The 23,853-nt window shown below is 42.0% G+C and overlaps 1 protein-coding gene and 1 pseudogene across 3 annotated transcripts; both read left to right on the plus strand.

The window, feature by feature from the left end:
- Positions 1–1,968: 1,968 nt before the first annotated feature.
- On the plus strand, positions 1,969–15,333 carry LOC133911954 (probable phosphoinositide phosphatase SAC9). Of its 3 annotated transcripts, none has more exons than XM_062354460.1 (12): positions 1,969–2,274; positions 2,448–4,509; positions 4,627–4,734; positions 4,861–5,031; positions 6,091–6,333; positions 6,760–7,215; positions 7,651–8,421; positions 8,658–8,855; positions 10,251–10,682; positions 10,763–10,996; positions 14,070–14,361; positions 15,020–15,333. In XM_062354460.1, the coding sequence occupies exons 2-11, from the start codon at positions 2,527–2,529 to the stop codon at positions 14,349–14,351; spliced, it is 4,878 nt and encodes a 1,625-aa protein (XP_062210444.1). In that variant the 5' UTR covers positions 1,969–2,274; positions 2,448–2,526; the 3' UTR covers positions 14,352–14,361; positions 15,020–15,333. The 3 variants fall into 3 exon arrangements, with proteins under 3 accessions (XP_062210444.1, XP_062210462.1, XP_062210454.1); XM_062354478.1 differs by having other exon boundaries at positions 15,233–15,333; XM_062354470.1 differs by having other exon boundaries at positions 2,469–4,509.
- On the plus strand, positions 15,107–21,305 carry LOC133883209 (mechanosensitive ion channel protein 5-like; annotated as a pseudogene).
- Positions 21,306–23,853: the final 2,548 nt, after the last annotated feature.

Consider the following 23,853-nt stretch of genomic DNA (forward strand, 5'->3'; position numbering starts at 1 on the left):
TATTTATTTTACCATCTCATATATCTCGTATGCATCTTATTTTCTCTGTTTATATTATTATGTGTTGAGTCATGCTATTTTTTCCTGTGATACATGTAACTGCTATTTGTATGATATACAAAACATAACACCATTGCCTCGAGCCAATGTGCTATACGCTATTGTCTATATGTTATAATTTTGATTTTTTTAATATATAACTATTAGAGGTAACAATTTTTTAATATTCAGAATATTGTCTTTGTAATTGATATATAAATATTTTAAAATTTATATTTAATAAGCTCCTATTTTTAATTTTTCGCTGGATCACCAAAATATCATAACCGACCCTGTTCCGTTGCCACGTTCGAGGTGACGAGACGACGACAAAGGCAAGCGTTGTACCGCTGATGGCGATGCCGTAAGAGGCGACGATGCATGTCTGGATGACGGTGTTCTCCTGCTTGGTAAATGGCCGGCGGAGAAATGCCCCATCCGCACCTCGGCGAGCGACCAGAGGCGGACGAAGAAGAAGCCGACCAGCCCCGCAGAGATGTTGAGCGAGGGGATGAACCCCGTGGTGTGGTTGAGCTTCATCACGATGACGCTGAACTCCACGGCCAGGAACGCGCTCACCACGAAAGCGCGCACCATCAGCTGCTCCTGCCACGACGGCACCGGTTGCGCTTCGAACATCGTCTCCATCGGCTCCACCGCGCTGGCATTGGCTTTGTCCTCCCTGGCCGCTGCCACGGTGACCTCCCCCGTGCCGGCGTCACGTTTCTCGACGCCGATCACCAACGGTGGCCACCTGACTAGGTTCTTTCCACCTCGGGGAAGCGGTTTGGAGGTGTCTCAAACTTCAGCACTTCGCTTCGAGGACTGAGGAGTGGAGTGTGGTTGGGAGTAACAGAACTCGAGCAGAAATAGGATCACACTGTTGGCGCGGGAAAAAGCATGTGCCGAGTGGCTGGCTACTGGGTGGTCTTCCTGGATGGAGTGAGGCACTAGTTTTCAACATGGTTTCCAAAAAACTAGTTTTCAACAGTGCAGCGCTGATGACGATACATGTCTTAGATAGAAATACCAAGATTTTTTCATTATTATTAAGATATCCTGGATTTGGATTGCTCCTCAGAATGGGTTTGAAATAAGGAAAAATTGCCTCTGTACCACTATTCCCAAACTGTTTTGCTAACATACCACTCCGTCGGGTCAGATTACTCTTTCGACATAGGACCAACACTGCCATCTAAAGAGAGGAAAAACACACATATCTAGAGAGGGGACTCCTAGTATGCAAGCGGGGACAAGATTAAGCAAGTATTGTGCTCCTCACAGAGCCACACATACATCGACCTGACTTTAAAATAGTAGTGCCATTAAAATTTGTCGTATTGACTGAAAATCAACTTTCAAAAGTCCATGGAAACTTGAGAATTCCATCCAACCCTCGAGTTAAATGAAACCAGGTCCAGACCGAAAGGAATTCCTTCCTTCCGGGCAATTTGATCTTCCTGGTTCCTACTCAAACAAGAATGTGAAATAAGAACAAGCTTCTCAATCAGTTTATGTTGGTTCAGACCTATGATGAAAGAAGGATCATTTGGATGATCAACAGTCAATATAGTGACAACAAAAACAAATGATTAAGTGACAATCAAAATTTGAGCATTGTAAATGGCAGATATCATCAAGAGGCGTCTCAGAAATGCAAAATCTAAGCTATCAACTGTTTCAGAGTTATATCTACAATGTTAACTATGCTTTACATCATGGACGATCAAAGATGCAGTATTGTGGTTAAAACTTATTCCAGATCATCTTCCAAATGCTTCTCAGCTACTAGTATAATGCAATCAATCCATTTTTACATGATAGCATTAATGGCTAGTCTTGATATTCAGCAGATGAAAGAAAATTTCAGCGAGCATTGATCTTTGCAGTAGAAGCTTAGAACGTCAGCTGGGTATCACAAATTCACAACAGAGCATCACGAATTTTCAGGAAGACGCCCTGAGTGGTCCACCGTCCAGCGTACGAACTGAGGTGATTATCTGAAGTCACAGCAAATGGATCTCAAGTTCTGATTCTGAACTTTCCGTGCCTTCTCTGCATATTTCACCCTCAATTTCTACTCTGAATCGCGGCCTTGCCGTGCGATTCCGATCGCCGGATCACTCGCCGGCGTTGGGGTCGTCGCGCCCTACTCTTTACCGCCGCCCCCTGCTGGTGCTGGACCGGCGCGGCGCGTAGATCCGCCCGGGCTCGGGTAGATTTCTTCTTCTGTCGGTAAGTAGCCCTCGCTTGCTTTCACGAATTGGTCTAGAGTTCGTTTTCGCCTGAGGAATCTCCCCTTTCTTTGCTGTGACCTCGTGCGACCGAATCCCAATCTTTCTTTCTTCTCCATTGCTGCGTGGTGCCCTGCTAATCTTATGTAATCTATTGATCCATTGTTCAATCAGGCTCTTCTTCTTCCTCTTCAGCGCGCGGGATCAATCTTCCCAAGGTGCTGGGTGCAGTTCGTTTCTCCAGAAATTACAGATGCTCCACAGCAAGTCCCTCCCTAGGTCCAAGGACACATCAATCGTCGTCGTAGTTTTGGAGACGACCGAGGTGTACATTGTGATTAGCTTGTCGACACGGAGGGATACACAAGTGATTCATGTCGACCCAACCACGGGATCGCTGCGCTACCTGGGGAAGCACGGGGATGACGTTTTTGATTCCGAGGCCGCGGCATTGAACTCCATCACTGACGGATCAAGGATTTTATCCAAGGGCACCACATACGCGAGAGCAGTGCTAGGCTATGCGGTGTTAGGAAGCTACGCTTTGCTTTTGGTTGCAACACAGTTGAGCGCAACGGTGCCGAATCTTCCTGGAGGTGGGTGCATATATACAGTGGCCGAGAGTCAATGGATAAAGATTCAGCTGCAAAACCCTCAAGCCCAGGGGAATGGAGAGCTGAAGAATATCCGCGAATTGGCTGATCTGGACATCGACGGGAAGTACTACTTCTGTGAAACAAGGGATATTACCAGACCGTTTCCAAGTCGCATGACTCTATGGGAACCAGATGAGGAATTCGTTTGGAATGGGTGGCTATCAAAGCCTTTTCAGGACATTGGGTTGCCAGGACACTGTGTCATTCTTTTGCAGGGGTTTGCTGAGTGTCGATACTTTGGAGGTACAGGGCAGCAAGGTGGGTCAGTTGCCCTCATTGCACGCCGTAGTCGGTTGCATCCTGGAACCCGCTATTTGGCTCGTGGACTAAATGCATGTTCAGGCACAGGCAATGAGGTAGAGTGTGAGCACCTTGTTTGGGCTCCACTAAAGGGTGGACAGCGTATCCCTTTTAGCTCATATATCTGGCGGCGTGGAACTATACCAATTTGGTGGGGTGCAGAAATAAAAAATGCTGTGTCAGTAGAAGCTGAAATTTATGTTGCTGATGATCCTTACAATGGCAGCCTACAATATTATCAACGGTTGAGTAGAAGATACGGCAATAAATCATCTGAAGTGAATGCAGCTAGGCAAAAGAAATCTGGAATGGTTCCCATTGTTTGTGTTAACTTACTAAGATACGGCGAGGGAAAAACTGAGACAGTTCTAGTTGATCATTTCAAAGAATCTCTACAGTACATGAAGTCTAGTGGAAAGCTTGGAAACACATGGATTCAGTTGATAAATTATGACTGGCATGCCACTGTAAAGTCAAAAGGGCAGCAGCAGACAGTTGAGGGCCTATGGAGACATCTTAAAGCACCTACAATGGCTATTGGCTTCAGTGAAGGGAATTACTATGATGCAAAGCAGCAGCTTAAGGAATGTAAAGGATTGATTATCTGCAACGATGACATTAATGGCGAGTTTTGCATGGAATCTATTCAAAATGGGGTGATACGTTTCAATTGTGCGGACTCTCTTGATCGGACTAATGCTGCTAGCTACTTTGGGGCACTTCAAGTTTTTGTTGAACAGTGTAGTCGATTGAGTATCTCCCTCGACATAGATGCCATGTTTGGGTTATCAACAGGCAGATATTCCGAATATAGCGGTCGAAGTGTTCGTTCCTTGCCCCTTGGATGGGAGGAGCGCTTTGACTCTGTAACAGGGAAATCATTCTATATTGATCATAATACACGTACTACGACCTGGGAACATCCATGCCAGGAGGCCCCGCAGAAGCCCTGGAAAAGATTTGATATGACATTTGATCAATTCAAAGGCTCAACAATGCTTGCTCCGATGAACCACCTTGCTGAACTTTTTCTTCTGGCTGGTGATATCCATGCCACGTTGTACACTGGCTCAAAAGCTATGCACAGCGAGATTCTGAACATATTCAAGGAGGAATCTGGAAAATTTAGTAAATTCTCAGCTGTTCAGAATGTGAAGATTACGGTGCAAAGAAGGTACCACAATTTTCTGAATGACAGTTCTCGTCAAAAACAGTTAGAGATGTTCCTTGGATTGAGGCTATATAAGCATCTCCCATCCATCCCAATGTTCCCTCTCAAAGTGGGTAACATATTATCAGTATCTTTATTGAAAACTTTACTTTATAGTACTTGATTTCAATGTGCTAATTCAGGATTATATTTTTTTGTGGTATCATGCTTAATCTTGACAATTCAGGTGCTATCAAGGCCATCTGGATGCATGTTGAAACCAGTTCCTAGCATCACCCCAGTGGCTGATGGCGGTTCCAGTCTTCTCAGCTTCAAAAAGAAGGATCTTATTTGGGTATAGTGCTTCTTTAGATACTTACTGGCCAGTAATATTTCCTGACAGTTGCCTGGTTTATTTAATTATAGACTCAATGTTTTTTCAGTTTTTCACACAGCATGTTAAATTTTTTTACTCCTGCAGGTTTGTCAAACAGGCGCAGACTACGTGGAACTTTTTATATACCTTGGTGAACCTTGTCAAATTTGTCAGCTGCTGCTTACTGTCTCCCACGGTGCTGAAGATTCGTCGTATCCAGCAACTGTAGATGTTAGACTTGGCTCAAGCATAGATGCCCTTAAGCTTGTGGTTGAGGTTCTTGCCTCCATCTTACTTCACTAGTTTTATTATCATTTTTTTTTTTTGCTCCAGATGTTTCATCAAGTTCATTTGCAAATACAAGTTAGGTCGCTTACTTTTAAAATTTGGCTGGATGGACTTTCACCCTGCACTCAAAATCAAGATTGCAGACACACAAAAATGGCAGTCCTTGCTAATATTGAACCTCATCAGATTCGGATGTGCCATCTAAATTTGGGTTTAAGCCAACATACTATCTTGCAATTCTAACAATTTGAACTTTGGCACATGACTTTTGCTTGGTTCAGAACCAGAGCTTAACTGAATGCTTGTTAACTTTGGCTGAGCTGAGATGAGCTAAGTGCAGCTTCTGAATTTGGCCTTGAGCCCTTGATTTTGGCTAGGTTTTCAACTCTGTCCATATGCTGTTGAGATCTTGTAGTTTCAAAATTGGTCTATTGCTCCATCTGGTATTGGTTTCATCTGTTCTATGCGCATTCTTTTCAAAGCATGTAGATCCTGTAGTCCTCTGCATGGTTTTGTATTTTTTCTGCAGTTTATGTAATTATTTATCTGGATATTTTCTCTGTGTATACAGCTGCTTTGAATTTGGTATGTATTTGTCTATGAAATCCAATTAAAGCTTGCAGATCCTTTGAGCTATATTTACTTAAGTAGAACTCTCCCATTTTAGGCAGTTTTTTTTTCTCGACCACGAGGAGAGACTCCCTCGGGCATTTTTTAAAATTTAAGATAGGGGAGTACCGAACCCTGGCTGGCCAGGAAACTTGCTGAAACCAGTTTCTCAGGGAGGTACCCACAAACCGGTGCGCCCCGGGTTCGAGCCCGGGTGACCATCCTCTCTACTGGAGGCACTAACCAATTGAGCTACTGCTCAGTTCGCTTTTAGGCAGTTTTTCATTCTTACTTTATGAACTAGGGCATAGCAATGTGATAATCTAGCTCTTTGCATGTTGTGTCTTCATCAAATGTTTTCATTCCATTGTACTTGTTGCCTTTTACACATCTTATTTAAGCAATAGATGAATATTAACTAAGAGATTATCTTTTTAGGGTGCTTGCATTCCACAGTGCTCGAATGGGACAAATCTGTTGATCCCCCTCACTGGTAGAATTGATCCAGAGGACTTTGCTGTTACAGGGAAAAGTGCTAGGCTTGATGTTCAACAGAGCACTTACCTTCCCCTATTATATGACTTTGAAGAACTGGAAGGAGAACTGAACTTTTTAAATCGGGTTGTTGCATTATCTTTTCATCCATCTGCCACATCGAGAACACCCATTACTCTTGGTGAGGTAAAAGGTTGACGCAATCTTCTAGATGCAGATGCTTTTAAATAGTTACTTTTGGCATTAGAACTTTTGGCATTACAACGCAGGCCCTCAGAAGCGCCTGTACATAGTGGAAGAATAAAGTGTGCGGATAATATCAAGAGAGGTCGAGGTAGACCAAACTTGACATGGGAAGAGTCTGTAAAGAAAGATTTGAAAGATTGGAATATCACCAAAGAACTAGCCATGGACAGGGGTGCGTGGAAGTTAGCTATCCACGTGCCAGAGCCATGATTAGACTTGCAAGATCTTATGGGTTTCATCTCTAGCCTACCCCAACTTGTTTGGGACTGAAAGGCTTTGTTGTTGTTGTTATTGGCATTAGAACTTTTTCTCTTGTGTTCATTTATTTATTTTCCCTTCATGAGTTGAGCTAAACTTCTTTAACAGATTGAAGTACTTGGAGTTTCTCTTCCATGGGAAGATATGTTAACCAATAGCAGATGCAGTCCTGAATTTATGGAGCTTCTCTGTAAAAAATCATCCAGTGTTCACTGTGATCTAGGTTCAAAGTCTTCTGCAAATTCTTTCTTGCCTGGGAATGATGCTCATAGTAGTGTAAGATCTTGTACTAAAAGTTTGCCATCAGTTCAATCAGATGGTTCGAGAAATTTTGTGGATTTTCTCACTGGTGATTTTGATGTATCGAAGTCAAATATAACTGACAATACATCTTTTGGTAATGAGGAAGAGGAACAAACAAACTTCTTAGATGATAGATTTGATGTTAACCCTTTTGCTCCTGCATCGGAAGTGCCTGTTGCTAAAGTGAATAACCAGGTTAAAGAATGTGGCAGCACACAACTTTATCTTAAATTTTTTGAATCACTTTCTGGAAATAATAAGGTATGAATTTGTACTAAACTCATATTCTGTCTGTTTATGTTCTGTTATGTTCTTGGTAGATTTTCATTGAATCTTTCTTAGCAGAGCTTGTCCTGAAGTTACCAATAATATCTTGAATGGCTTCTTGTATCCAATAAACGTCCAAGAATATTCTAATCTCTAGCGACAATGTAACTGAAACTTTTGTTTTCAACAAAGACAACTTCAAATTTTTTATAGTTCACTGAATCTGTAATTCTATTCTGGTTACCATCGTCTACTTCTGATACGGTTTTGAATTCGAGGTGACATATGTTTGGACACTATTACTTTCCTTGCTTTTCAATACAGACTTGCTTATTTAGCTATTCTTTAAAAAAAAGGCTTATTTTGAAATGATGTGTATATAAATTTAATTCAGGATCATATTCATTCAATCTTTATTCATCTTTCCAGGGAAAAGGTCTTAACTTTGAGCAAATGATGAAGCTTGAAATAAAACGTCTCCATCTTGATCTTTCTGCCGCTGAAAGGGATCGAGCATTGCTATCAATTGGTGTAATTCCTGCCACAGTTGATCCAAACCGTTCAGTTGATTATTCTTACCTGTTGAAGTTGTCCAGCTTTGCTGATAATCTAGCACTGCTGGGCCATGCTGTGCTTGAGGATCGTGTTAATGCTTCAATAGGGCTTGAAAAGGGCAATGACCAAACTATAGACTTTTGGAATGTCAGTGAAAATGATGAATCCTGCTATGGTGGGGCATGTGAAATCCATGCTTTGTCTTCATTACAAGCTTCAGCCACTAGTGAAAATCAGTCAGTATTTGTGGAATGTTCCCAGTGTGAAAGGACAGTTTGCAAAGCTTGTTGTGCTGGGAAAGGGGCCTTCCTTTTGCTTAACACTTACAGAGATCTGAAGTTATATGGTGGGAGTCAAGGTGGTGGCTATTCAGCACTCACGGATTGTTTTGTGTGCAAATCATGCTGCAGTGAAATGATCAAATGTGTACTGTATGTGGATTATGTCCGGGTTCTTCATAGCTTGCGGAGAAAAGATCGTACAGAGAAAGCAGCACTGAATGCTGTGAATCAGGTCTGCCATCTTGAATCCAGCAGAGCATCTGATTTATCGCAAAGTATTCAATCTGGTCAGAGGCAATTGAAGGAGATCCTTGATGGTGAAGAATCCCTTGCAGAATTTCCATATGCAAGCTTTTTACATACGGTATTTCTCAACTTTGTACAATTATGATAACTCGTGCTCCTTTATGATCTGCTGCCTTCTGTTATCCATACATTCTGCTGCATATACAAGTTTACAATGCACATGGACCATGGGAAAACTGTTAAATAAACTGGCCTTATGCGTCATTTTTGAAAGATGCCTTTTTCGTTTTTCTTTTTGTTCTTCTATGAAACTTAGATAATGCTTTGACCATGCCTTCATGTTCTATTATTCAGGTCGAAACTGACAATGACTCTGAACCACTGCTTTCATTACTGGTACCACTTGGTAATGGGGACCACAAGTCTTACTGGAAAGCTCCACGGGACAACACATCTGTAGAGTTCTTGATTGTTCTTGGTGGTTTATCAGATGTTGCAGGAGTTGCCATTATTGTCAGTTCTTGCGGTTACTCAACATCTGACTGCCCAATTGTAAGATAGCCTACTTTACTTTTTCTTTCTTGATCATGTTATCCTTATTGTACCTATAAAACCAGTATAAACAATATTAGCCAGGCATGCCTTAATGTTATATGTATGGACTCCCAGCTATATGGATACATCTTACTTCCAGCTTTCTTGATAATTGAAAAGGCGTATTTAAATTGAAGTTACTGAAATCATAATTTTTAATCATGAAATCATGTAGCTTGAGAATAAGAGAAGAGTTCAACTGTATGCCTGAGTATGCTACATATCGATACAAGGGAAGCAATGCGCAAAATGCTATCTTTTTCTCTGAAATTGTATGCCAAAAAAGAATAGAACTCGCCTTGAGAGATAATTCATGCTCTATCTTACTTATTTCCCAGAATGTCTAGAAAAAAGTAAGGCAATAGAAAATATGCAGAGAGAAAATAAATTCCTAATATTGGCTCTACGGAGCTATATACAATTATATTTAATTACCGATTGTAAGGTGACTGCTCTAGCTATGTTTCTAACTTGTAAGCACAGGAAAACATCTGGTTTTGTTTGAGACAAAATGATAATGTGATGTCAATTATTTGGAGCTGTATAAGTATTTTGGTTCTGAACCTCTGCCTGTACTTCAGAATTGAACTTATGCTCTTTAAGCAATTCAATCTATGGCATCTAATATAACAGTGGTTCCTGTCTTATGATGTTTGTGGCTTTATTGGTTTGGGCACGGTCATAATTTTGTGACAGTTGACTGTCTTTCTATACGTACACCATTAATGTAGCAATGATGCAAATACATCTAATTTGTTGACATAATCCTGGTCTAGAATTAGCACAACATGCAAGACCTGCAAGACATCTTTTTTAGAGTGAATTACACAAAACCACAACTATTGTGCCATTTGTGACACAAAACTACAAGTATTGTGTTTAGTAACACAAAACTATAATTTCTAACAATTGTTAGGGCCTCAAATAAAATCTCAAAAATCTAAAAAAATTCACTAATATTCTTCTTATATGATAGACTAATTTATAAAATTATTTACAGCCCTAGATTATATGTTGAAAAAATGAGTTCCTTTGTAATGCTCCATCTATATGCGGTTTTATCATTGCATATAGTTGTGTAACGAAAATCGGGTTATGTGTGAAAGTGGTGTACAAAACTTGTAGTTTTATGTTATTAGATACAATACTTGGAGTTTTGTGTTATAAATGGCACAATAGTTGTAGTTTTGTGCAATTCACTCTCTTTTTTATATACTGGCAGAGTTAACTATCTATGCAAAAACAAGAGGATCATTTAAACTAGCCCATTGAGCTATTTTCATTGTTCCTGTTCCTTTAGTGCATTTTTATACTTCCTTGCTTCATATTCTAATAATCGTGCTGCTTGCGCAGGTGGAGATATGGGCTAGTAATAAAATACACCGAGAAGATCGTACGTTCATAGGAAAATGGGATGTACAAGATATAATATCTTCATCTCCACATCTTTGTGGACCAGAAAAATCAAGTAGCTTGAGTGAAGCACCAAGACACATTAAATTTCACTTCCCAAATCCTATCCGCGGTCGTATAATTTCAATAAAAATGACACTTCCCCATATTGGTTCTCGTTCAACCAAGTTTACCGAAGAATTTGATCTTCTGTCATTGGATGATAGCTTTCATGAACCAAAGCCAACCAATCCACATAAATCATTTATCCATGCAAAAAGAATAGTCGTTTTCGGCAATTCTTTGAGAAAGGAGATGTGTCCTGATACATCTGTGGGAATAATGAGGATGAAAAGTTATTTAGACGGATCACCACCCTTGGGCAGATTTAGGGTAAACCCTATGTTTTGCTGAACTGTTTTTGATCTTTTTCATTCTAGCTATGACTGAAGCTTTTCTTCCCTATTTCCCAGATTCCAGTTGAAGCTGAGAGGCTCGCAGATAATGATCTTGTTCTTGAGCAATATCTCTTACCTAATTCACCTGGAATAGCTGGATTTCGCCTTGATTTTTTCAATGTTATAAGACCTTTCGTGACCCATTCACCTTCCTCATCAGAATTGTACATGAGGGAGTTTTCATTGACACGCATGGAAGATAGATTTGTAAATCCAGCTATTCTTTATATACAAGTTACAGTTGTTAAGGTAATAAGACACTGCCTCTGCTCAAAATTAGTGGTTGGTTATTTTCTGCTTCTTCCGATCTCCTTTTATGCTTGTGTTGAACATAAAACCACTCTTTAGTCACTATTTTTGGCCTTACAATAAAATCTCATAGCCACTGCTTCTTTGTAACTGTAAGATGTTTTAGACATGGCATGATCTCCAAGAGGCCACTTTAACCAGTATTTTATACCATATTACGTTGGTAAAAACTAGAAACTATAGGGAAATTAAAGCATTTCCTATGACGAGCATGTTACTATTGCTTTCTTGTGGTTAACCTAAATAGGAATAAGCCCATTTTACCCACCCACCCTCCCCCCCCCCGGCACACACACACACAAAAACACCCAAATAGCTTTCCTGAAAGTCTCCTTAAACTGCAAAATTGTGTATCCTTGGAGGGTAGTGTGGATCGGTTCCTCCATTTGACATTACAATCAGCTTTACACGCCACCAGTCCCATTCTCATCATTCCTTTACCCCACTTGGCCACTTGTCATCATCCATGGTCATCTTGCCGTCATAATCTCACCCATCTACTGCAGCTCTTCCTTGATAAGCTCAACATCCTAGCCTACTCCAATCGTCATGCTGGTCTGCGGCAGTGACCTCTGAACATGGCACACCGGTCACACAAGGAGTGGTTTGGCGGCAGGGTGACTTCCTCAGCTGTGAGTGGTGTGATGGGCGTGTCCAACCCTGGAACCTGCGCCATGGAAGCCCAAGCGCTGCAGCAGCAAGCCTGCTGCCTCAATTTACCTCATCATGCTTAACATGTCTTCCTTCCCCCTCCCAACTGTAGCAATTGATGTCTATATGCATTCAACTGATGTGCAATTATGGTTATTTTAAATGGATTAGTTGTGGAGCTTATCTGTTAGCACAAAATTGATGTGTATGTGCTCCATCCAGTGTAGTCATCACTGACCAACAATGTCTTTCCATCATGCTTGAGCTGCTTGCACCCAGCACTCTCAGATCTGGCCCTTCTTCGGCAGGTTGGATAGGAAGCAGGGTTTGCAAGAGATGATAGGAAAAAGCTAGGTGGTTGTCAGCAGTAGAAGTGACAACTAGGTAGATAGGTAGCAAGCTGGGTTGAAGACGATGCCTGGTGACTGGCTACTTTGCTAGGTGCAGCGCCCAATTGGGGTAGTGTCTTGTGGTATTATTTCCATTCAGACGTGCACATTGTTATCCATATGCACAGAAAAAAGAAAAAAAGAAAATGCCGTTACCCATAGTAGCCAAACTGCTAGTCTGAACCACCATAAGAGGTAGTAATCTGATAATGAAAGTTTAGGTAGGATATCCAGTTTTGTTGTTTAAGAGTTTAAATGGACTTCAGTGAAAGTTCAGGGGAGTAAAACGGAAGCTTTCCAGCTAGCCGTATGTTTCAAAGATAAAATATCCATTTTAGAACCCTTCAACTATAATTTCAGACAAATTTGAACCCTCAACTGTAAAACTGCCTAGTTCACCCTTGAACTCAGAACCAATGAAAGACACCACTGTGCCTTTGAAACCACACCACCATGGTTTTGTCTGACATGGCAGTGGTTTTCACTGAGGTGGACTCCTGTTAGACAGTTACATCCACTTGCTATCCCAATAAACTATAAAGGGATAAATGCAAAAACCCCCCCAAAAGTCACTTGAATTTTGACTTTCCCCCCCAAAAGTTGTTTTGTTGCAAAAAAACCCCCCAAATGTTTGATTTTGTTCCAAAAACACCCCCAAAAATTCAAAAAAAATTTAAAAAAATCACAAAAAATTCTAAAAAAAACTAGAGACAATTATAAGACCTTTTGTGCAATTTGTTTTCAAAAATAATATCCTTTGCATCATATTTCATGGAGAGTAAGTTTGAAAAAAAAGAAAAACGTGCAACTCATTTGTTAATTCGAGTTAAATGCATAGTTAATTATTTACTAATCCAAAAATCATGAAACAAAATTTTTTAGTCTTCTTAGATGATCCTCTATCTTGTAAAAATATATGAAATCTTGAAATAGTTATTGTAACGTGCAGGATTGAGTAAATGTGTTGCAGATAGATTAATTCATAACTAATCCATAACACCCCCAAAATTAGTGAAACCACTTTTATTAGTTTACTTAAACAATTATTTGTGTAGAAAAAATAATGGTAGACATGACAAAGTTAAAATAACATGAGTTAATAAATGAGCTACACATTTTTCTTTTTTTTCCAAACTTCCTCTCCATTAAATATGATGCAAAGGATATTATTTTTGAAAACAAATTTCACAGAAGGTCTTAGAATTGTCTCTAGTTTTTTTTAGATTTTTTTATGATTTTTTTATTCTTTTGAATTTTTAGGGGGTTTTTTGCAACAAAGTCAAACTTTTGGGGGGTTTTTTGCAACAAAACAACTTTTGGGGGGGAAAGTCAAAATTCAAGTGACTTTTGGGGGGGTTTTTGCAGTTTTCCCAACTATAAATGATGAAGTCAGCAAGTAAGAAAAAGGAGAAATAAAAAAGTGGGGTCTACAATTCAACTTGATCTTTTTGTTGGCGTGCATGGAAGAGAGATATTTTTGATATGTGGCCTAGTGGTAGTGGTGTTAAAATCCTTTTTAATTTTCCTGATGCTAGTTAGGATCCATGTAGATGTCAAGACCGCCGTGGAATGGGTCGAGGTGGTCATGTGACCTGGTTTTGTTGGTTAAGGGTTCTGTTTCAGATAGTTTTAGACTTTGTAAAATGGACCCTTTTTTCTCTTGTTCATATTAGTAGTAAAAGTTTAAAATGTTCGACTAATTCTTGTCCAAAACCACAACATTTATATATAGAGGGGGTAGTTAGAGAATGTGTCTGTTCATATCTCAGATGCCTAAAATATTGTTAGTTCACCTATGTGATTGTAGTTTTTTCAAGTTTGCTGCAAACTATAAATCATTTTCTGCTTCATGCTTTGTTAACTGAGGGTTCAATAAGCATACAGCTGAACCTTTTAGATAGCCATAGTTTTTCCAGCTTATTTTGTATTTTGTGTTCATAAAGCGTTTTTGTTGTGGTTGTGATCTTCTACAGGAGTCTGGCAAGCTGGTTGTGGAGGAATACCGTTTACCAGAAGTAAAAGAAAATACACCACTATATTTTGATTTTCCAGATTTGCAGGAAGATGCCCGTTGTGTTATCTTTAGATTACTTGGGGATGTCACTGCCTTTGTTGATGACATTTCTGAGCTTGATGGCTTAAAGTTGCGAAATCTTCCTTTGGCCTCTGGACTGTCTTTGTCAAATAAGATCAAGTTGTACTACTACGCTGACACATATGAGATGGGAAAGATTGGCAGTCTCTCAGCAGTATAATATGCCTGAGGTATGAGGTCCTGATATTTTAAATGCTATTTCTTATGAGGCTTTCTTAGTACAGAGTTTTTAACTTGATTTTTGTCAAATAAGTTTAGCCTGATTTTCGGAAGAAATTTTCAGTTGACAATGGATTATATGATAAAGCTTATATGTATAATACAGAATCGCTTATTGCTCCTGTCTTGTCTAGCTTAAGCCACTTCTATAAGCCATGTGCTTTTACCCAACAAGCGCAGTGAGCCATCTTGTGATATAAGCCAAATAAGCTGCTTTATAAAAAGTTACTTTCGTCTTTTACATCCTTCTGAAAACCGCTTATACCTTGTTTTGATGGACCGTTATGGTTTGGATCGTGACTCGTGACCCTAATCTCCTAATTTGAATTAGAATTACGTGTGGGTGGGTCTGGTTCCAGTCTGTTCTGGTTTACCCAAGCGAGGGCTTATAATGGTTTAAAAACACCTCTGGTTTCTAACCAGACAGGGCTTCTCGATTATGCCTCACCAGTAAACTTTTGCTCTGCCCCTGGTGAAGTTTATTTAAATGACAAGCTCAAGCATGAAACAATGAATTAGTGTGTATAGGCTGCTGTGTGCTACTTCTGCCTACCTCTGGTCAGTAGATTGTCTAATACTGCTGTTTAACGCTGTCTTACCTGTGTTTAGGTCGTGCATGCCAACACGGGATATTCTCAGTTGGCAGATTGTTGTTGTACACTAGTGTTTCTTTGTGTTGACGATGGAATCACGGTCATGGCTGCTGCACACAATAGCCTTTTTGGGATGTTCTTTTGTTTATGCTTTCATCATCCAATGATCCAATTCGAGATCTCAAGGGATTTTGCCTTTAGGATTTCTGGAAATTCATTTTTTATGTAGAATATCTGGAAATTCTATACGATTGCAATCTCAGGAACTGCCAATACATGATGAGACCTGTATAGGGCCAAGGACTGAATTTGCGTTGGGTCTTTTTTTCATACATATTTTGAGTAGACTTCACCAGTTGGTTCATTTGTACGATGCACAATAATGCTGCGGTTGCCACAATCCGAACTTGAGCCCGAATTATTATTGGCATTGCGTTGAAGCTATTCTTGGGGGTCATGGTTTCGATGCCTGGAGCAAATGTGAGCAGGATGGTTTCTATCCATGAAACCTGTTGCAGACTGATGGGACGTCACTGTAACGAAGATCGTCTTGATGTGTCACCATGACAATAAATAGAATTCAGGTCATATATCTCAGCCAAGTGACTATGTTAATAGACTATCTTATCGATCATGCATGCTGGTTGGTTCGTGAGGCAGGCATCATAATAAGAGCTCTAATTTCTCGTGACCCAAGACTCAAAGCTCTGCTTCACCCGTGCTTATCAGCTGGCCATGGCTATCATGGATGCTAGCTGATAGTAAGGTGTGTATCTCTACAATATAAAGTTTGTGCGTCATCTCTAACTATCTAATGAAAAATTGTAAAAAACACTGTTTAATAAAAACCGACACTCCACCTAATAAAAATCATAAAAAAATAGTTGTCTAATAAAACAAACCGACACTCTACCTAATAAAAAACTGTAAAAAATCTTAATCTAACAAAATACCGACACTCCACCTAATAACTGTAAAAAAAATCACTGTCTAATAAAAAATCGGCGGAAGGCGGCACCGGCGGATTGGCAGGGAATGCGACTTCGAGCACCAACTCGACGGCGAGCACGCCGAGGGCGGCAAGCAGGACGAGGTCGAGCGGGACCAGCTCGCTGCGATCTCCGGCCAAGTGTGGCGGGAGGGGAGCTACGAGTTTGGGAATAATGACGGCGGCGGCGGCGGCGACGGGCGCACCGCCACCGAGGCGTTCAGCTTCAAGAACCGTCCGCCGCAGGCGCCGTTGTCTTCATCGCAGTCGTCGTCCCCTTCGCTGTCGCCGCAGCCGGCAAACGCCGCGGGCCAGGGAGGCGAGGACCCGCCTACGCAGCTAATCGGAAACTTCCTCCGGAAGCAGGCGGCGTCCGGCGCCGAGATGTCGCTCGACCTCGACCTGGAGATGGAGGAGCTCGGGAGGACGGCGCAGCTACGCGCGCAGCCGTCCTTCTCTAGCTCGCTCGAATGGGATGCCCATGTCTCCTTCCATGAACCCCAAAAGCGGCTCTCCACGTCGTCATCTTCCTCCGATTCCGATGCCGGTGACAACGGTGAGGTGGTACGTTGCACGATACTTCCACCGCTGCGGGAACGGGACCATTGCTACGAGCCAAGACGCGCTCCCGGCTCATGGACCCGTTGCCGCAGTCGCAGCCGGCACCGGCACCCGCCACGGTTACAGTCATCGACGAGGAGCGGAGGTCGTCTGTCTTGCGGACTCCTTTAGAGTCTGGCCAGCTCTTCTCTAGGCCAGGGCCGGCCCTGACATTTTGATGTTCAGGCCAAAATTAAAAACGGCGATCAATTAAATATAAATTTTAAAATATTTATATATCAATTGTAAAGATAATATTCTGGTATTAAAAAATTATTACCTCTAACGATGATACATTAAAAAATCAAAATTATAGCATATAGACCACTAGGGAAAGCATTTTACATGTAGAGATCATCTGACAATTTCTTCTAATATTTATAGAAACAAAGTTACTAATGATAGTATCGATATTAATCTCATTCAGTAAATTCTTCTCAATGCATAAAGTCGTCAAATCATTTAGCCTTTCTTTGAGACATTACTGATCTCAAATAGTTCTTCAATAACTTCAACTTTAAAAAGTTTCTTTTAATCGATGCTACAGTCACAAGTACAGTAAATAAGATTCGATAAGCAATAGTAATATTAGGATAGCAGTCCACTTTTCTAACAAATTAAAAATCTCCATAGCAGATATTATTCTATCCGGCAAAGTCAATTGCATAATCCTTAATTCAGATATTAGATCATTTAACTCCACATCAGATGAACCATGTAGAGAGAAAGTTTTTGCAAATTTAGTGTAGCAATCTATTAGTTCAATATCATTAAGTGACTTCAAGGTGTTTGAACTCGATAAAAACCCAAATAGACCTTTAAACACTTAGAGTTCTTCAAATCTATTTTTCAATGAGTTGTTGCCATATTAACCATGGCTAAAAAGTAATTAACTTCAAAGGCCTTCTTAACTTGCAGTATTTCTTCATTGCAATCAATTTCATCAAGTTGTTTCTTCCTAAGAGCACGACAATTTACTGGAAACAATGGCTCACACCCATTTCAGATGCAAGGTCTTTGGCAATGTTCAAACTAGATGTATACCCTTCATTTCTATACTTCTCAAAGTATTCAATCGTACCTTCAATTTGGTGCAAGGCATAGTCGATGCACATGGATGATGATTACAACTTCTTGCTCATCTTATTTACAGCAAATAAAATATCATGCCAAATAACCATACCAAGTATAAACTCAAAGCTAACAAGAACGTCGAATAAATTTTTTGTATCACTCTTGTCCTTGGGTTCGGTATCAAAAGCTTCACGTAACTCAAACAAAGGTGATCTTAGATGAGAAGCTTGATATCTAATTGCTTTAACACTGTTGATTCGACTCTCCCAACGGGTATTGCTCAATGATTTCATAGTTAAACTTGGAATATGATCAAGCAAAAAAATTCATCTTTTGGTAGAACCAGAAAATAATACATATATTCATTGCACAATACCAAAAAATCAAACAGCTTTAACACATGATTTTACCATGTCACAAAGAGTAAGATTAAGACTGTGGTAAGTGTATGGCATATACAAAGCTCTTAGATTGATATCAAGCAAGCATTTTTTTACCCTCTGGTGTTTTCCTTTTATATTTGAACCGTTGTCATAACCTTGACCACTTATATCATCAGTATTAAGACCAAAGGACTTCATGTACTCAAGCAATACATTAAAAAGCTCTAAACCAAATGTGTCATCCACCTTCAAGAACTCCAGAAAGTACTCCTCAATTTTTAATTTTTCTCTCAGACATATTAACACATCGAACTATCAAAGTCATTTGCTCTTCATGACTCACATCGAATTATCAAGAATAATGGATAAATATTTAGCCTCTTTAACAATCTTTAAGATAGTATTTGTAACGTTGGAAGCCAAAATAGAAATCAACTCAATCCGAATTTTATGACTGAGATAATGATAATGAATTTCATTGTTTTGAATACACCTAAGGTAGTCTTGCATTACCAAATCAAATTATGCAATCATCTCAACACAAGCTAAGAAATTACCATTATTGTCATTGTAAAAGCCAAATTTCGTTTACCAAGCTATTTCACAATGGCAACTATTCATAACAAAACTTGCTTCAACCGTTCTTTCTCCTTTGTGATTTCCTGTTGGAAATCTTTGTCAATTGTTTCATTTTTTGCTCAATTTAGTTCTTAATTCATTCCAAGAGTTCGTGCTAGTAGTATGCTCTACAATAGTTTCATGTTCTTTGAGCCTATCGCTGAGATGCCTCCAATCTCTAAATCCATTATCTCCTAATGAACTCTCTTGCTATTATTAGATTTGAAAATCTTACAACAGAAGCAAAACACTTTGTCAACATGCTTAGAATAAACTAACCATTTTCTGTCATGTACCTCTCCATTGCTCATTATTCTGGAATAATGAGCATAAAAATATGTCTTGAGTTACCATCTAAAGAGAATTTAAGTTTTTCTTCTCTTATAGGTCTCTTCTCAACTAATATGTTTCTTGCTTTGTTATCAAGATTACCCCAATTTCTTGGATCATAGATATCCGTAGGAAAAACCAGTTGTTCATCAACACTAGCAGATGAATTAAACATATGCTCATGATCACTCACATTGTTATCATCCCTATTGGTGTCAATATTTTCTTCTATAGGGCCTTAGTCTTCTGAATTCCCATTAGGTTGTTCCTCCATAGCAACTATCGCCAACTCATCTGGGTTCCTTGAACTGCTTGTATTACTCTTAAAAAATTTATCAATGGCCCCCTTCTGTGATTCTATCAACTCATCTACTCGTTTTCTTTTTTCCTTTTTCGCTGCCAGATGCATGCTTTCTAGAAGACATGATATCAAGAACGTGCTAAAAATTAAAAAAAATTGCATTAGCAAATCTGCGGATGAAATACTAAAAGGATAACCAATTAGACGGCTAAGATGAGTCACCGTATCACCGAATGCAGGCGCTTCAACAAGTGTGCGCTACAGGGTCGCTTCACCATGAATGCGGATTGCCGAATTGCTAATCACGAATTCACTATCAGTCATGGTCACGGAGGCCTCAACCCTAATAATCAAGTGACATTGGTAATACTAGGCATCAGTGCATGTGCATCACACCTAATCTTAATTCTTAGGATGATTTTATCAAATGCTAAACGAAAACACTAAAGCCAAAAAAACCAACATATGGAACTCAAACTTACAGGAACAACACCAATTAAGTGATTCTGAGAGCCTCCTGCAGGGTAGTAGACCGATGGCGGTGAACCAACAGTTCAAGCAAATAGGCAATCAGGCCTAACGGGGATGTTCATGCCACTCGCCAGGAGCTCAGCCACCAATACGGGTCATGTTCATGGAATCACAGGGAGCAGCAGCAGCAACATCGCAGGCCTGACGGGGAATCGAGGATACGCAAAGGTGAATGACTGGATGAGAGATCAGCAACAGGGATCGAGGGACGCAGGGTCGGCGCCGCCTGCCACAATGCCGCCAAAGCTTCTTTTGCCTGACGCTGGACGAGCTGAATGGTTGATCAGTAGCAGGGTTGGCTTCCTTTGGGTTGGACCAAAATATGTAGATTGTTGCTACATATGGGGGGCCCTGGGATTTGGGGGCCCAGGGCGGCCACCCCGCTCGCCCCCCCCTCCCTCAGGGTCGGCCCTGATAAGGGCTTATGTCCGGCAATAAGTTCGGCCCCATGGGCAAGTTAGGTCCCATGGACGAGGACGAGGAGGGACCCATTCATGGACGTGGATATTCCCGATGACTTCAAGCGTGGGAAGCTGGACGCTCGGACCATCTTGCAGTGGGTCAGCTTGTTCCTCATCATCGTAGCTTTAGCGTGCAGCCGTGGTTATTACCACGAGGCAGTAGGTCCCCAAGTGTTCTGTACATTTGTGTAACCAACGATCCCACTACAGCAACCATAGAATGTAACATGTAGAGGCACTTGCCCAACAAGTTTCAGATTTCCGTATGAGGCATTAGGCACCTTAGGCTGAAGGTGATAAGGAAATGATCAAGCCCTCGTGTTGCCTTGGGGGTGACCCCCCACCCTCCGCCCCCACGCCTCGGCGACATCCTCAGCCTGACCGCCACTACCATCGCTGGCTGGCGGTGGTGGCAGCAGCCAGTGATGGCACCAAGCGGCAACCATTGCGGTCTCCTCCTCCTCCTCTCTCACTCTTCTTTGTTCATGGCGCAACACGGCAGGTGATGGGACGCGGCGGCCAGATCCGCTCCCTCGTCGGCTCAGGGTGGCGGTTCAACAGCTGGCTCCGCGGCACCAGCGATGTGGCATGGCGACCCAGAGGCATGAAGGCAGGATCTATGTGCCCGATGGGCGTGGCGTGCCGGTCGGTGCGGTGCGATAGCCGGATTCGCACCCCCGACGGTGCAGTGGGCGACCCAACGGCGGATCTGCTCCCCCAACGGTGAGGTGGGCGACACGATCGATGGTACGGTGGGCGCGTTAAACTTGACCCTGGACTCTGTCACGGTCGGCGGCACATTCTAATGCTTCTCATGTGAGGCCTTCATGCGGATGAAGTAGCAAATTGCGGAGGTGATCTTGGTGCAGTCCGCAGTGCACCGGTGTGTGATGTCAATGGACCTTAGCACTGAGGGGAGCCCGCTGCTTCCCCCTACTGTCAACACCGCCGCGCTACACGAGCTCTTCGTGGTCATCGCCATGGAATTGGTCGGCGCGGCTGGCATCGTGCCTTGAATCTGCGCCCCCGATGGCGCGGTGGGCGACCCAACGGCCGGATCTGCGACCCTAATAGCGCGGTGGCTGGGTTGGCGACAGATCTGCTATGGCTGCTGGCCCTCTTCACCCCTGTGCTCATCTCCTAACCCCCCATCACTATCTGTGCTCCCCCCCCCCCTTGTCGGATGTCTACTCTTCCCCAAATCTGGCTCGTGGGTAGCTCAATGGCATGGTGGTGGCTCGAGGTGGCGCGCTTGTGAAGGGGGTGGCTACTTTGTTGATCTACCACGGGGATCTTCCTGCGGCTTATCAGTTGTGGTGCGAGGGCCACGAGCGAAAGCCTTGCTCGGCTTCTTGTCATGTCGACAATGGTGACGCCTGAGGCACCACTCCCCTTCTTGAATGTGTTGTCATGTTGCCCCCCCCCCACCTCTAGGTTAGGGACTCTTGGTGAAAACTGAGCTTCGGGAGTATGGATAAGTGATGGTGGCATCTGCGGACATTGTTCCCTCCTTGGAGGCGTCGTAATGGAGATCCCTTCCTGGGTTCGTGTGGCTGCAGGCTTGGGCGCGAGCGTAGATCTTTCAGCGGTGGCTTCAACCACACTGAACCTTCAGTTCATTTGTTATTCTCTTTCGTTGGGTTGATTGCCTCATTCGTGTTGCTCTCCGTGTGGGACTAGCCATGCAGTGGGGAAGTCGAAGATGTTATATTAGGGGTGCGACATAGCTTGGCAATGATGACGCAATGCATGGCTTTCCCCCGTGGCGGAGTTGGTGGATAGAAGCAGTAGTTGCGGATTGTTGTAGTAAGTCGGAGCTACAGTCATGCTTGGCAACGATAACTTATGGCGTTTCCGTCAGTTGTAGTGTCGAAGTGGTCGTTGGTCCGCCATGTGCAGTTGTATGGTTTTTGGGTTCGGTTTTTCTTATAAACTAGTTCAACTCTCTTCTTCTAATATAAAATCGGTAGAGCTCGTGCCGTCATTTAGAAAAAAAAATTAGGCACCTTTCTGCATAATATGTGATGAGCAATGTTGGCCTGATCTTTCGATAGGTAGCGATAAGTCGGTGGGTGGAGAACTCGACGTTAAAGATCCAAAGGCTTCGACCCGAACAGATCGTCTCCCTTGCAATCACTACACCACAGCTCCGATGGTTATCAACCGTGTCGCGCGGTTGACCTCGCCAAGAAGGCTCAATCCCTGCAAGCGTACCGAGAACACAAGCAAGAACGTAGAAGATGCAATCTGAAATATTGTGAATTGAATTCAAGCACTCGAAGTCGGGGTTCCACAAACACTTGCGACGGCCTAGTCGGTCCGGAACAAGAGCGAAAATCTCACAACTGTGTGTAGATCAATGTCTAAGTAAAACCCAACCCTAATTAGGGCGGCGGCTACTGTATATAAAAGACTAGGGTCGGCCAAGGACCCCTGGACGCGTCCCTAATGGACTCCAACACGATACACGGCCCAACGGCCCAAAAGATGGTGGCGCAGCACCCTGACAGATTCTGGACGTTCACTTGTTTCGACGATTCCCATTGACTCAGAAATAATTTGGACATGGGTCTAGTCCCGTTGGAAAGCTTATCTCCTTAGCTTTCTAACCATGTGTAGAACGTCGAAAACGGAGTCCGTATGCGTCCTGGGCGACGATTTTAGTGTAGGCTGATCCTGGACTCCGAAACGGACTCGAACTTGATTGGACCTCCACCTTAGCTTGGGTGCCCTTGCTGTTCTTCTCCCGTGTTTCTAAGTAACAATACATCACAATTATTCAGTAGCATCCCATCCTCATCAAAATATAAAGGAACACTATGGAACGAGCTCACCTCATGATTTAGTTGACGTGCACGAGCTCGTGTCAATGGACCTATTGTTGGAGGAATACTCGGTGTGTATGTATCTGAAAGAGTGATGTCCTCATCATCCTCCCACTCTTGAATTGGAGTCATCCTCGATGCAATGTCATCTTCTTCTCCCAAGTAAGGCTTTAAATCTGAAATGTTAAATGTGGGACTAACCCCATAATCTGCAGGCAACTCAAGCTTATATGCATTATCATTGATCTTTTCCACAATTTTAAAAGGACCATCAGCTCGAGGCAGCAATTTAGACTTTCTCAAATCAGAAAACCTATCTTTGCGCAAATGTAACCACACAAGATCACCAATTTCAAAAGTAATATGTTTCCGACCTTGGCTACCATAAGTTCTATACTTCTCATTCATCTTTTCAATATTTTGCTTAGTCAACTCATGCATTTTCAGAATCAAATCAGCACGTGTCTTAGTATCAAAATTCAATTTCTCGGATGTTGGTAAATGAAGTAAATCAATAGGGGCACGGGGGTTAAAGTCATACACTACCTGAAACGGACTTACCTTGGTGGTGGAGTGAACTGATCTGTTGTAAGTGAACTGATCTGTTGTAAGCGAACTCAATATGGGGTAGACACTCTTCCCACATCCTCAAATTTTTCTTCAAAACAGCCCGCAACATGGTGGATAATGTGCGGTTCACAACCTCCGTTTGTCCGTCAGTTTGAGGGTGACATGTCGT

This window comes from Phragmites australis, chromosome 1 (genome assembly GCF_958298935.1).
Source record: "Phragmites australis chromosome 1, lpPhrAust1.1, whole genome shotgun sequence".
Classification (NCBI taxonomy): domain Eukaryota; kingdom Viridiplantae; phylum Streptophyta; class Magnoliopsida; order Poales; family Poaceae; genus Phragmites; species Phragmites australis.